The sequence below is a fragment of the Eulemur rufifrons genome, chromosome 9 (assembly GCF_041146395.1).
Source record: "Eulemur rufifrons isolate Redbay chromosome 9, OSU_ERuf_1, whole genome shotgun sequence".
NCBI lineage: Eukaryota > Metazoa > Chordata > Mammalia > Primates > Lemuridae > Eulemur > Eulemur rufifrons.
This window is the reverse complement of record NC_090991.1, coordinates 40915228-40928486: the sequence shown is the minus strand read 5'-3', so window position 1 is coordinate 40928486 and position 13259 is coordinate 40915228. Positions and strand designations below refer to the sequence as shown.

The 13259-nt window shown below is 55.9% G+C and overlaps 1 protein-coding gene across 1 annotated transcript in view; it reads left to right on the top strand.

Moving 5' to 3' along the window:
* MAP3K14 (mitogen-activated protein kinase kinase kinase 14) overlaps positions 1 to 12530 on the top strand; it is a 39859-nt gene extending 27329 nt beyond the window's left edge. Inside the window, exons 7-16 of the mRNA XM_069481559.1 lie at positions 3669 to 3798; positions 4017 to 4148; positions 4629 to 4733; positions 6503 to 6666; positions 7138 to 7288; positions 8656 to 9009; positions 9150 to 9256; positions 9621 to 9765; positions 10603 to 10703; positions 11043 to 12530. Of these exons, the coding sequence (XP_069337660.1) occupies positions 3669 to 3798; positions 4017 to 4148; positions 4629 to 4733; positions 6503 to 6666; positions 7138 to 7288; positions 8656 to 9009; positions 9150 to 9256; positions 9621 to 9765; positions 10603 to 10703; positions 11043 to 11207 (1554 nt within the window). The 3' untranslated portion in view covers positions 11208 to 12530. The remainder of the gene's footprint in view (positions 1 to 3668; positions 3799 to 4016; positions 4149 to 4628; positions 4734 to 6502; positions 6667 to 7137; positions 7289 to 8655; positions 9010 to 9149; positions 9257 to 9620; positions 9766 to 10602; positions 10704 to 11042) is intronic.
* Positions 12531 to 13259: the final 729 nt, after the last annotated feature.

The following is a 13259-nucleotide window of genomic DNA, read 5'->3' as shown; positions in this document are numbered from 1 at the left end:
GGTGCTGGGACGAGGGAGGGGACTACCTGTAGGTATTACCGCAAACTTCAGACGCACCGTGTCAAGTGAGCAAGCTCCACCCCCCCCCCACTGGCGGAAACATGTGCTGAGTTCGCTGAGTTCTTGCCAGCGTGGATCTTCATCTACCACTTGCACGCCAAGGCCACGTGCCTGCCCCCGCTCAGCTGCGGTTCCCCTCCCCAGGCTACCGGAGAAGGCTCAGCTGTCCCTTCTGAGAGGTGGTGGGAGGAGGGTGAGAGAGTGTGAAGTGTCCTAGAGACGGGCACCCAGTGCTGGGAGCTTAGTCACTGGGCTTCTCAGCTGTTCCCCTACTGAGGTCCTCAGAGCCGGGCAACAAGATAAACAACCCTAATATAGTGGAAGAGGACAAATACTCCATTTCTCACCCTCCCCTGCCAAGGCAGTTGGGAAAGCTTCAAGCGTAAGGCGTGGACTTCCCAGCACCAGGGCTGCTACTCAAGCCCACCAGAACCGGCCACTGTCAGAACTGCCTCCCTTCTACCTAGGGCCTCCGGGTGGAGACGGTGCTCTGCAGCCCACCCAGCTGCTGTTGGTTGGGCCAACGGCCCCTCCGTTCTCTCAAGGCAGTGGTAGCCTTTAGGGTTTTCAGCTGGAGGATCGCTTGAGCAATGGCTTCCTGATTAAGGGGTAGGGACTGGGAGGTGGGCCAGGGACCAGAGGCCCGGCTGCACAGGGTCAGAACAAGTCCATGCCCTCCAGTGCTCCCTGGGGAGAATCGGACGTGTGGTATCACACGGTCATGCCAGCACTCCCTTGGTCCTCCTTCTAGAACACCCTTGGCCAGATACTGATGGGCCATGGGTCCAGGGTTTTTATTTGTTTTGTTTAATCTTACTTCTAATTGCAAACAAATACAGATTCATTATAAAAGCATTCAAATGATACCCAAAAAAGCTAAAGTTTCCCTGTTCCCCAATCCTATTCTCAGAGGTAACTCCCCTTTGACATAAATCTTTTTTAGACATTTTGTGCATATATAAACATGTAGTTGTTTCTTTATAAAGATGAGATCCTATTTGAGATTATCCTGTACCATGTTTTTTTCATATAATGGCGTATACTGGACAGATTTCCTTGTTGGTACATATACAACTCTCTTATGCTTTTCAGCAGCTAATATAGAAGTTCTTATCCTAGTCAGTGGAGGGATTCCGTGAATTCCAGGAACTTTATTCAAAAGAGTGTGTGTGTGTGTGTGTGTGTGTGTGGACACGTCCACATTTTTGATGGAGAAGGGTCCATATCATTTACCAGATTCTCAAAGGGGTCTGTGGCCCACGGAGGGTTAAGAATGGTTCATTTTAGAACATTTGGCTCAAGCGTGGAGTTCTGGGAGCCTCTTTTTGGCTCTGCCACTGATCTGGAATAGTGTGGCCAAGTCAACCCAGCTGTCACCAAGTACCTACCTGCTCTGTGCCAGAGACTGTGCAGAGCCTGGAGACAGAGATGTGGCATCCACAGGTGTGGCCTGAAGGAGCTCGAGTTGTAACGGGGGACAGGGACAGATGTTTGTACGGGGAAAAGGTGAGCAGCCTCCAGCTCTGGATGCACATTCAGATTGAAAATGGAGCAAGGGCCGGGTGCGGTGGCTCACACCTGTAATCCTAGCACTCTGGGAGGCCGAGGTGGGCAGATCATTTGAGCTCAGGAGTTCGAGACCAGCCTGAGCAAGAGTGAGACCCCATCTCTACTAAAAAAAAAAAAATAGAAAGAAATTATATGGACAGCTAAATATATATATAGAAAAAATTAGCCGGGCATGGTGGCGCATGCCTGTAGTCCCAGCTACTCGGGAGGCTGAGGCAGGAGGATTGCTTGAGCCCAGGAGTTTGAGGTTGCTGTGAGCTAGGCTGACGCCACGGCACTCACTCTAGCCTGGGCAACAGAGTGAGACTCTGTCTCAAAAAAAAAAAAAAAAAGAAAGAAAATGGAGCAAGGGGCGAATACCTCGATGGTGATGCGAAAACAAGGGGGACCCTCTGATATTTCCTGCACATCTGTGTGCCCAGTACTGTGTCGGTTCCTTTCTCATGGTTTACATTCCTGCAGTCTTCAAAAGAACTTGGAGGATTGCCATTAGCCCCCTTTTAACTGATGGAATAAAGCAGATAAGAATACTAAAAACAACAAGAGGGGAGAGTTCATGCAGGAAAGAGCCGTGCCAGCGTCAAGCATGCAGCCAGCTCGGGGCAGGGAAGCGGCTCCTGGATTTGGCCGTGCTCCTGCCTGGGGCTGCGCCGCGTGTGGGTACAACGGGCAGCACGTACGGGCTACGCCTGGAAAGGGGTGCGGGAGGTCTGGCGGCCGGCAGCTCTGGAGTCCAGCGTCGTAAAGATCTGTCATCAAAAGGAACAGCGTGACCTCATGCCGCAGCTGAGCTGTGTCTAGCTAGTAGTTGACATGGTGTGAGCGTGGCTGTTCCCTCAAATGTGAAATATTCATCTGGTGTCCTCCTGAGTTCTCTGTGGTGTCCCAGGGTGCTTTAACTCAGTCTGGGCGTGGCACCGTTAAAGACATTGGCCAACACCAGTCCTGTTGGTGAATTAGTTCCTACCGAGGTTCACAGGCCTTTTAGAGCTGGAAACGCTGACAAAGAGTCAAAGTTCATGGGAGGTTACTAACCAAGCCAGATATTAAGTAACAGCAGAAAGGCATTTTCCACTGATAGGCAAAGGTCCAAAACCCCCGCGTTGTCAGAGCTCCCATTTGCGGAGTCAGCAAGTCTCAACACTCTAGCAGAGTGTCCCTGATAGGTCTCTTCCAGGCTGCTGCTGCCACTGGCGCCCCCTGGCGATGCCACTTAAGGCTTGCACGAGAACCGGCAGCAGCCAAGAAGGACAAGCGTGTTCATGAAGTCTAAGTGTTTAATCCGCTGCTCAGATTCGAGCTGGAGGAAGTGGGGAGCCAGCTCTTCCTGGGCTCCCACCCGCGCTCCTTCCAAATCTTCACCCTACCCAAGAGCAGACACCACTGTCCCCCGGTTCACACTGGGAAATACACGTTGATGGGAAGTGTGCTGCCTCGTTTTAAATGGCTGAACCAGGACCTGAGCCCAAGATGTTTGTATCTAAGGCCTATTTCTTCCTGCGAAGCTGCTGGTCCCTGCAGAAAGGAGTGAATGATCCCAGACCTGCCTGGGCCAAACCCCTCCCCAGAAGCCTCTTCCTGTGCCCAGATGCTGGGGAAGCAGCTGCAAGCACAACAAACGTAAACACTGCCCTGCCTGCTTACAGTTTAGTCCTCTGGGAGAGAGACAGCTCGTTAGAGCAGGAGTTAAATACTGGGAGGGGTGCTGAGGACTCAGAGACACCTGTCAGAAACCCAGCTTCTCAGGGTAGATGTGGATGGTGTTAAAAGGCCCCATGTCCTAGAAAGTGTCAGACATTTGGGCTGGGGAAAAAAATGTTCTATGTCTGGCAGATTTCAGGGTGGGCAGCATGCCAGGAGCCCGGGTAAGGAATGTGGGTTTTGTGTGACTGTGTTTTTGCACATGCTCAGCACTGCAGAACTTTAATTAAGGACAAGAACTTGCCCCTGACACCAGGGGTGTGGGGTGCACCGTTTAGTCTCTGAGGGTCCGGCAGGTCCCCTCACCGCGACTCACAGCTGCCTCTGGGCACTTTCAGGTGCGGGTCGAAGTGTTTCGGGCAGAGGAGTTGATGGCATGTGCGGGGTTGACCTCGCCCAGAATTGTCCCTTTGTATGGCGCTGTGCGGGAAGGGCCTTGGGTCAACATCTTCATGGAGCTGCTGGAAGGTAAGGAGCCAGGCCGCACTCTCCCTCCGAATTCAGGGCCAAGAGCTCCCCTGACTTGCCCAAGCTGACTGGTAGCCAGTCAGTCCATTTTTAACCTCCTGACCCTGTGACATCTGCGGGACAGGCCTGCTTTCCCATCAGCTGCCCTTCGCTCTTGCCCTTGGCTGGCCCAGAGGCCTGGGAAAGCCCCATGTAAAGCCTGGCCCGTGGTCTCCTAGGTGGCTCGCTGGGCCAGCTCATAAAGCAACAGGGCCGCCTGCCGGAGGACCGGGCGCTCTACTACCTGGGCCAGGCCCTGGAGGGGCTGCAGTACCTCCACACGCGCAGGATCCTGCACGGAGATGTCAAAGGTGAGGCTCAGGCCCACACGGCCCTGGTCCCCAGTGGGTTCGTCCCTCATGCCATGCTGCCTGGTTTCCCCCCATTCTTCTGACGCCTGCCCTGTCATCTCTGGTGGCAGGGCCCGAGACAGGCTGACAGAGCTGTGCCCAGTAGGAAGGGGAATGTTCTCCAAGCCCTCGGCTGGGCACCGTAGTTTCCAATAGATGGTACCCACAGAGAACCCTGGCAGAGGGCTGGGGCAGCACCCCAGGGAGTAAACCCTGCTCCTGTCCCCTCACCTCAGAGATCCTGCCTGCTGCCTGCTTCCAGCCTCAGCCCATTCCTTCCTCCCTTCTTCCGTGACTAATGAAACTAATCAGAAGCAGCAGCTGCCGGGTAGGGACAGCCAGAAAGTTGCCTCACTGGAGGCCAGGCCAAGCCGAGCCAGGGTGGGCTGGGGCCCGACGTGACTCACCTGTTCCTCTTCCTCCCCGGTGTCTGCATGACAGCTGACAACGTGCTCCTGTCCAGTGATGGGAGCCATGCGGCCCTCTGCGACTTTGGCCATGCTGTGTGCCTTCAACCTGACGGCCTGGGGAAGTCCTTGCTCACAGGTAAGGCCCCCCACTGCCCCTCCTCAGGGCGCACTAGCCACATGCCTTCCGCGCTGTCCACAGTGGAATTAGGAGATGCCAGCGCTTTATGTCTGCTGATGCGTTTAAGCCCTGCAACCACCCTGGGTGATTATCAGGCTTTTGTTGTTATGTGTAAATGTGATAATGGATGTCAGGTGCTTGTTTTTGTTTTTGTTTTTGAGACAGGGTCTTGCTTTGTCACCCAGGCTGGCGTGCAGTGTCCCAATCATAACTCATTGCAACCTCCAACTCCTGGGCTCAAACGATCCTCCTGCCTCACCCTCCTGAGTAGCTGTGACTACAGGCACTTGCCACCATGCCTGGCTAATTTTTTTATCTTTGGTGGAGACGGTGTCTCACTCTTGCTGAGGCTGGTCTGAACTCCCAGCCTCAAACGATCCTCCTGCCTCAGCCTCCCAGAGTGCTAGGATCACAGGCCTGAGCCATCACGTCTGGCCCAGGTGCTCATTTCTGTTGCTCTTCTCACAAGGAAGAGAACAGAAAGATTGGGTGACTCTCCCTAGGTTCCAGGCCTTCTGCCTTGGAGCCTCTATGCTCCTCATGCCCTATTTTGTGTGGCCTTTTTGGGGGTGCTGTGTTGCCAGTCTGGGACCCCAGCTCTCCCACCCCTCTGACCGTAGCTGGCTAGAAGCACAGTGGGCAGACTGACCAAGAAGCCTTGGCTCCACAGCTAATGAAACATATATTTTTAACTTTTCTTTTTTTGCCTATTAAAATAATCCATGCCCAATGTGAAATATTTGGCTAGAACAGAGGTAAGCATATAAAAGAGGAGGAAAAAAAGAATTCTCACCATTCCTCTTGCTCAGAGAGATAATCATGAATATTTTAGATAATTCCTTTCAAGTTTTTTTTCCTGTGCCTAGTTAAGGCCATTATAACACAATTCTTGTGCCCTACTTTTTTCATTTATGGCATTAAGCATAAAATGATTTCATTTTGACCAAAGGGAAAACAGTCTTTTAGAAGAATCTGATTGTGTATTGTTTAAAGGATTGTGTTGGTTAATTCTGAAGCCGTAAATTGAACATAGACACCTGACCTCCACCTTAAAATAATGTTAGTAGGGGTTTTTTCTTATTACAAAAATAATACCTTTTCTAACATTCTTTGAAGTAGAGCTAAGCAAAAATTTTAAATATAAACCACCAGGGAGAAAAACACTGTTACCATCTACTGTCAAGCCTTCCAGTCTTCTAGGCATAAAGGTTTTCTATTATTGGGGTTTTTTTCACTTACTAATATTTCAGGAATATCATACCAATAATTTATCTTCTACAACTTAATTTTCATTGTCCAGCCCCTTTCTGATTTTTAAAAAGCGCTTTAGGCTGGGTGGGGTGGCTCATGCCTGTAATCCTAGCCCTAGGAGGATGGCTTGAGCGCAGGAGCTGGAGGTTGCAGTGAGCTATGATGATGCCACTGTACTCTAGCCTGGGTGACAGAGCAAGACCCTGTCTCAAAAAAAAAAAAAAAAAAAAAGCACTTTGAGGATTTGGTTCAAAGGGCAGAGCCCATGTCGTGAATGATCTTTGTACGGGTCCCCAGCAGGGTCCCTGGCTTAGCTCCTCCCCAGCAAGGTTGACTTGGAGGCTTTGTTTCTGCATTTAAAGTTCTTTAACAGAGACACATCCAGGGTACACCAATAATTAGCTGGGGGTGGGCCTTGCCCAGGCTCTTGCCCATCAGAGTTCACAGGTGACTTTCCGTCTCACCTGCCTTCTCAGGGGACTACATCCCCGGCACGGAGACCCACATGGCTCCAGAGGTGGTGCTGGGCAAGCCCTGCGACGCCAAGGTGGACGTCTGGAGCAGCTGCTGCATGATGCTGCACATGCTCAACGGCTGCCACCCTTGGACGCAGTACTTCCGGGGGCCGCTCTGCCTCAAGGTCAGTGACAGGCCTGGGGCGGCCAGGAGGGGAATCCCGTTTGGGCTGCTGTTCAGGGGCACACATGAGCAGGGGAGGCCTCGTCATAAATATGGGATTCTGATTAAAATACGTGCCACCCAAAACTGGGGGCCAAGGAGAGATCCCAGCTGAGGGACTCATTGGGTTCATGGCAGGGGAGAGCTCCCTCTGGCCACAGCCCGGGCCACCTCCACCTGCCTCCTGACGGGCCGGGCCTGGAGGCCATGGCGTCCTGCTGCCTGGCTCTGGCCTGTCTTATCTGGATCCTTTTTTTCCTTTTGTAGGAAAAGTGCCAGCCCTCGCTCTAGCCCAGACTCTCCATTCCTTGTGACAGAGCCCAGCACAGCCTCGGGCAGTGGGGGCGAGGGGCGGAAAGCAAGACCAGAAAGCTGGCACAGGGAACTGGGGGTGGCAGTCCTCACCTATTGCCTTTCGCCCCCCCCACCCCAGATTGCCAGCGAGCCTCCGCCTGTGAGGGAGATTCCACCCTCCTGTGCCCCCCTCACGGCCCAGGCCATCGAAGAAGGGCTGCGGAAGGAGCCCAGCCACCGAGCGTCTGCGGCGGAGCTGGGGGGCAAGGTCAGCCAGGCGCTGCAGCAAGGTGAGAGCCCTGCGCTGGAGGGCGCTCCCCCCCCCCCCCCCCGCGCCCCCGGCGGGCGGACAGCCACAGCCCAGAGAGGCGGCAGGGTGGGCACTGGTCCGGAGCAAGTCATTCTCTCTCTCCGAGCCTCGGTTTCCCCATCTAGAGCACAGGGATGCCAGCAGCCTGGGCTTATTGGGGAGACTGTGATGATGTGAGTGCAAGGCTTAGTGCCGGGCCCCTGGAAGAGGGTTAGAACGTGTAAAGGGCTCTAACTCATTAGGAATCAGAGATTACAGAATAAAGGCAGGTACCACCCGCCAGCCATCTGAACGGGAAAGAGCAGAAAGCTGGTAGCACCAAAGTTGGTGGGGATGTGGGGCAGTCGGAGCCTGGAGGCACCACTGGAGGGCGCCCGGACAAGGCCACAGCCACTCTGGAGGACACCTGGCCACACTGAGGCCCTCGTCGTCTGCATACTGGGACCCAGCCCCTCCACTTCTGGGTGTGCTGCCAAAGGAATTCTGCAGATCCATGAAGGGGCGCACCTGAGGGCGTGCCCTGCAGCTTCATTTGTGGGAGGGGAGCTGGGTGCCATCGGGGGTCCCTCCCCGGGAGAGTGGAGAGGCAGAGGGTGGGGGTACCTGGGGAGCACCCAGCAGCAGTTCACGGACGGATCTTAAAGCCACAGCGCTGAGTGGGCAGAGGAACCAACAGAATAGGACCTAGAACGTTACGTCTTCCTTGTAAATTAAAAATTGATAAAAACAACACACATTTTGCAGGAATACAATCAATTCAAAAGTGCTACATCGAACATGATAGAATGTCACCTGGGGGACAGCAGGGAAGGAACGGTGGTAGAATGCAAGGAAATAAATAAAACAAGAGAGACCTTGCACAGCCCATCACCAAAGCCAGGTGGCAGTGATGCAATGACAAGGATGGCCCTGGGGCTGAGCCGCCCCCAGGCCAGAGAAACAGTGCCCTCGGGAAGCACCGACTGTGGGGCAGGAGAGGGGCCGGTCAGGGCAGCCAGTTTTCCTGGAAACTCTTGAGTGGATGTTGCCTGGGGCTCATTTTAAGTCTCCTCTTTCCTATTAACAAAGTCCTTCTCTGGAGCTGTTGCTGTAGTTTTGGAATTTGCTCCTGATCCCTAGAAGGACAATGGAGTAAAAGAAAGAAATGCAGTCCTGTCCCTATTATGTGTGACCATCTTACTGAAGAGGCCTCCTCCAGAGGCCACCACACTGCCCTCCTCAGTGGGTCTCCCATAGTGGCCCCAGCTGGATGCCCCTCTGGGAAAAGCCGTTCCTGGCTGTGCTGGTCAGAGGCCAGCACGTGTCCAGCTCACTGTGTCCAGCTCACCGCTGTGCTCTCTCTTACAGTGGGGGGCCTGAAGAGCCCGTGGAGGGGAGAATATACAGAACCAAGACATCCTCCGCCAACGCAACCCAGCTGCCACCAGACTCTGCACACCCAGCCAAGGGAGCTCTCACCAGGGGACCCCGGGCCCCAGCCAGCCGAGGACACGATAGCCGAGGCCCCTCAGCTTCAGCCTCCTCTGCCACCGGAGCCCCCAGAGCCAAACAAGTCTCCACCCCTGACCTCGAGCAAGGAGGAGTCTGGGACATGGGAACCCTTGCCTCTGTCCTCCCTGGACCCGGCTCCTGCCAGAAACCCCTGCTCACCGGAGCGGAGAGCCACGTTCCCCGAGCAGGAGCTGCAGCAGCTAGAAATAGGTGCGGGCGGCTGCAGCGGTGGCCTCAGGCCGGGCCGCCCACCGGGGCTGTGCTTCTCCCTCCCCTCCACACGGCCCTCTCGGCCCCTTCCCCACCAGGACGGCCCCTGACAACACAGCCATCTTCCACTCTTCCCGCAGAATTATTCCTGAACAGCCTGTCCCAGCCGTTCTCTCTGGAGGAGCAGGAGCAGATTCTCTCATGCCTCAGCATCGACAGCCTGTCCCTGTCAGACGACAGTGAGAAGGTGAGTCGGCCATGGCTCCGGGGATGTGGTTCTCCTGGCCCTGACACCGAGCATGTGGCTTTGTGGCCAGCTGGTGATGGGCTGTGGGCAAGCAGTGGGTAAAGGGAGGGAGGCAGGGGTCACCCCTTCCTTCTGGGACGGGTCATGGTTTCCCATCTTCAACAGTCCTGGGGATTAGGTACTAGGGACAGTGTTGGGTAGGCCTTGGTCCCCCACAGAAGTACTCCTTACCCCGCTCCAGCATGGGCCGTGAGCATCTCGTCACCCCAGGAGAGAGCCCAGGGCCCCCCTGCCCCGTGAGACCAAGACCAGGATGGCTCCCTGAGCCCAGGGGCCTGAGTCTGTGCCCCACTTGTTGTTTCAGAACCCATCAAAGGCCTCGCAGAGCTCGAGGGACACCCTGAGCTCCGGTGTGCACTCGTGGAGCAGCCAGGCAGAGGCTCGAAGCTCCAGCTGGAACATGGTGCTGGCCCGGGGGCGGCCCACTGACACCCCAAGCTACTTCAACGGTACAGTCCCCAGGGCAGCTGATCTGCAGGGACTAGGGAGTGGTTGAGGGGTTCCTGTCTCCCTTCCCCGGGCACTGCGGGGGGGAAAGGGAGATGAAAGGACCTGGCTCCCCCGATGGGGCACTGAAGAGCCATTGGCCCTTCACTGGCTGCTGAGGGAGTCCCAGAAAGCCCCCGAGCTTGGGGAGGAGAGCAGGCTGTCTCCCTGGAGTAAGAAACTGAGCAGTTAATCTCTTCTGGGAAGGGAAAAAAGAAGGAACGGGACCCATGAGCATTTTAATCGAGAACTTGGCAACACGTTTGTCGGAATCTTCCTCTGCTATTTGAGGTCAAAAGATGAGAAAGACAACATAGAATTTCTTAATTTCCAAGCTTGGTTGCGTAGGTCATGTTGTGATTTTGCTGGAACAAGGGCGTCATCAGCTCACGTATTCCTGAGGGCCAGTGTGACTTACGGCATTGGGCCTCCGTGGCCTGGCCAAAGGCTGCTTCAGCTCAGGGAACAATCACAGTTGCCCATAATCTCATTTAAGAGGCTTTGCGTTCGGTTCCTTCCTGTTTGCATCCAGGTTGGAATACTACTTCCCCCGGAGCCGACCTCGGCTCGCGGCAACGCAGCTGCCATGCAGGTATTAATGGTCAGGAAGAGCTAGCAGGTGTAGGATGTTAGGGCTACTCTAACCTACCTTTCATCTCTGCCACTTCGTCCCAGTTAGACCTGCTCCCCTCTAAAAAGAGCAGAGTGACTTAAAGGACAGGTTCCCCAGCCCCTGCCAGGACCCGGCTCCTTGGGGAGCAGCAGCTGCTCTCCTGACCGTCACCTTGCCTGCCTCCTAGGTGTGAAAGTCCAAATACAGTCTCTCAATGGCGAACACCTGCACATCCGAGAGTTCCACCGGGTCAAGGTGGGAGACATCGCAACTGGCATCAGCAGCCAGGTAAGGGGGCAGATATACACTTAGAGGCAGAGTCCCCAGAAGCCATTGCACCTGGCACTGCCCTCCAGGAAGATGGCTTTTGAATGGGAGAAATGGCACTCCAGGGACCAGTTGGACATGGCCTTAGATGCCTCCCAGGGTCTCAGGGCAAGACCGGCATTGGTGACTGAGGGGTTCTCAGACCCACACTTGGGCCAGGTGGGATTCTCCAGGTCCTCAGAATGACAGCACACAGTGCCTTCAGGCCTGCCCGTTTGGCTGGGGTGAGATGTCTGCACTTCCAGGTAGCTTCTGAGCCCCACGTCCCTCCCTCAGCCCACTGGTTTGCTCCGTCCCCAGATCCCAGCCGCAGCCTTCAGCTTGGTGACCAAAGACGGGCAGCCTGTTCGCTATGACATGGAGGTGCCAGACTCGGGCATCGACCTGCAGTGCACACTGGCCCCTGATGGCAGCTTCGCCTGGAGCTGGAGAGTGAAGCACGGCCAGCTTGAGAACAGGCCCTAGCCCCGCCTCCCCCGCGGCTCCGCTCTGCCGAGCGGCCTGCTTTCTCGGTGCCGCCCTGAGACAAGGCTCAGCCTGGGACCAGGGGCCTGCAGCAGCCAAGTCGGGGCAAGCAACACCTCCCACGACTTCCCACCTGAGTCCTGCCCCACTGGCCAAGGGAACGCTCCGCCATGAGAGGAGACAGGAGGAAGGCAGGACTCCCTCGGGAATGAAGACGATCTTCTCTGCCCTGCTCCAGTGCAGTTGGCCTGACCCGTTTGGATCAGTGACCACTTGCTGGCAGTCAGGGAGAGCAGCTTCCGGCCTGGATCAGGAGGGGTTGGCGAGCCCCTCGGCCCCTTGGCCCCCAGGCAGGTGTGAGGGTGTCACGTGTCGAAGGGCCCATACCCAGGTCTGGTCCAGGACCAGGGCAGCAGGTGTGCCTGTCCTTGGGTTAATGGGAGGGCCTCTGACCCCCTGGCCTGGCCTTTCCTAGCCACCGAACTCCTTTGAATCTAGGAGGAAGGAATGCCCAACCCTGGGAAGTCTCCTTGGTAGAACACACCACACTTCTCAGGTTGTCGCAACACAGGTCCTGAGTTGAACTCCGCTTCAGCCAAGGACCAAAGGAGATGTTTCACTGGAGTGGTTCTCAGTCCCCAGCACGTGTCCCTGTGCTGCTGGCCCAGCACTGCCACTGACTGGCACTCACCTCCCTCATCCATAAAGGTGAAGGGTGACACAAGACCCACGTGACAGGAAGGGTCTGTGGATGAAGCATGATAGTTGCTAAAGAAAGCAGCGGATGTAAGCGCCCCTGTGCCCCAGGCCCCACTGTCAACACCCCAGGAGCGCAGCTGGGTGTCACACTCGCACCCCCTGCCCTGCCCTGCCCCCACTGTAGGGCACCGCCAGCAACACTTTGCACTCTGATGACCTCAAAGCACTTTCACAGCCGCCCTCCAGGAGGGTGGGTCCGTGGCTCTGCGTGAGCCCAGCAGACCAGGAGACGGGGTGAACACACTCAGTCTTGACCTGCCCCCATGCTTGTGACCCCTCTACCCTCTTCCAGATTTCTCTAAGATGAGCACCCCCTTCCCCACTGCCCCCGCCCAGCCTCTCCTCTGGGGGGAGCTGCTCAGGACTCATGTAGCATTAAATCAACTGTGAATCATTGGGGGCGGGGGACGCCGGAACTCCTAGGAAGAAGCTCGTCCCCAGTCTTGCTAAGGTAGCCTCTGTCCAGCTGTTCACACGGAGCCAGACTGCTCCCAGGGAGAGACCCCCGGCCCAGCACGCGAAGAGCTGCAGCCTTGGTACTGCAGAGTGTGGGTTGTAGAGAACTCTTCGTAAGCAATAAAGTTTGAGGTGTCGACAAGTTTCTAGGCCATGGGTGTCTCCACTCTTGCCTGCTGCTTGCTGAATGACGCTAACAGCTGCCTGCCTTGGCCTTCCTGGTGGGGCCTTTTCAGTGTCCTTGTGTTGGGCAAGGACTGTCTCAACCCTTGAGTGAGGCTGCTCTCCCCCCTCCTCTCAGTGGATGCTGTCCACTCAGACCAGGACGCCCTGCCAGTGACAGCAGGGAAGTCCCTGGCCAAACAATGCCAGGCAGAGAGGAGGGGGGAGAGGATGGGGAAGAGGACGCCAAAGCCTGCACACACTGTGCCATTGTCCAAGTCGGGCAGCCCAGTACCACCAGAAGGGACATAAGGGATGGGGCACTGGGCACTGGCCAGGCGTGGATGCGGGGTGCACAGCGCCTGCCCCACCCCCTGCTCCTGCTCCTGAGGCCTGGCTTCCAGAGAACTGTGCTGGGTGTGGGCCTGGACTCCTGCCCCTCCCAGCTGCCTGCTGAGTGCCTGCGTGGGATCAGGGATGACTTTCTGGGAATGAATTCCTGGGTCAGGACAGGGACACACAGGACGCCTTGTCTAATCTAGCTCCACACGGCAGCCTAAGCTGTGCACAAGAGCCTGTGTGTGCGCACGCACCTTGGGTTGATCCAGCAGGTAGGTCCTTGGAGGGCTCCTGGGCCCACGGAAAGGTCAGTGGCCTTGTGTCTGGTGCGGGCAG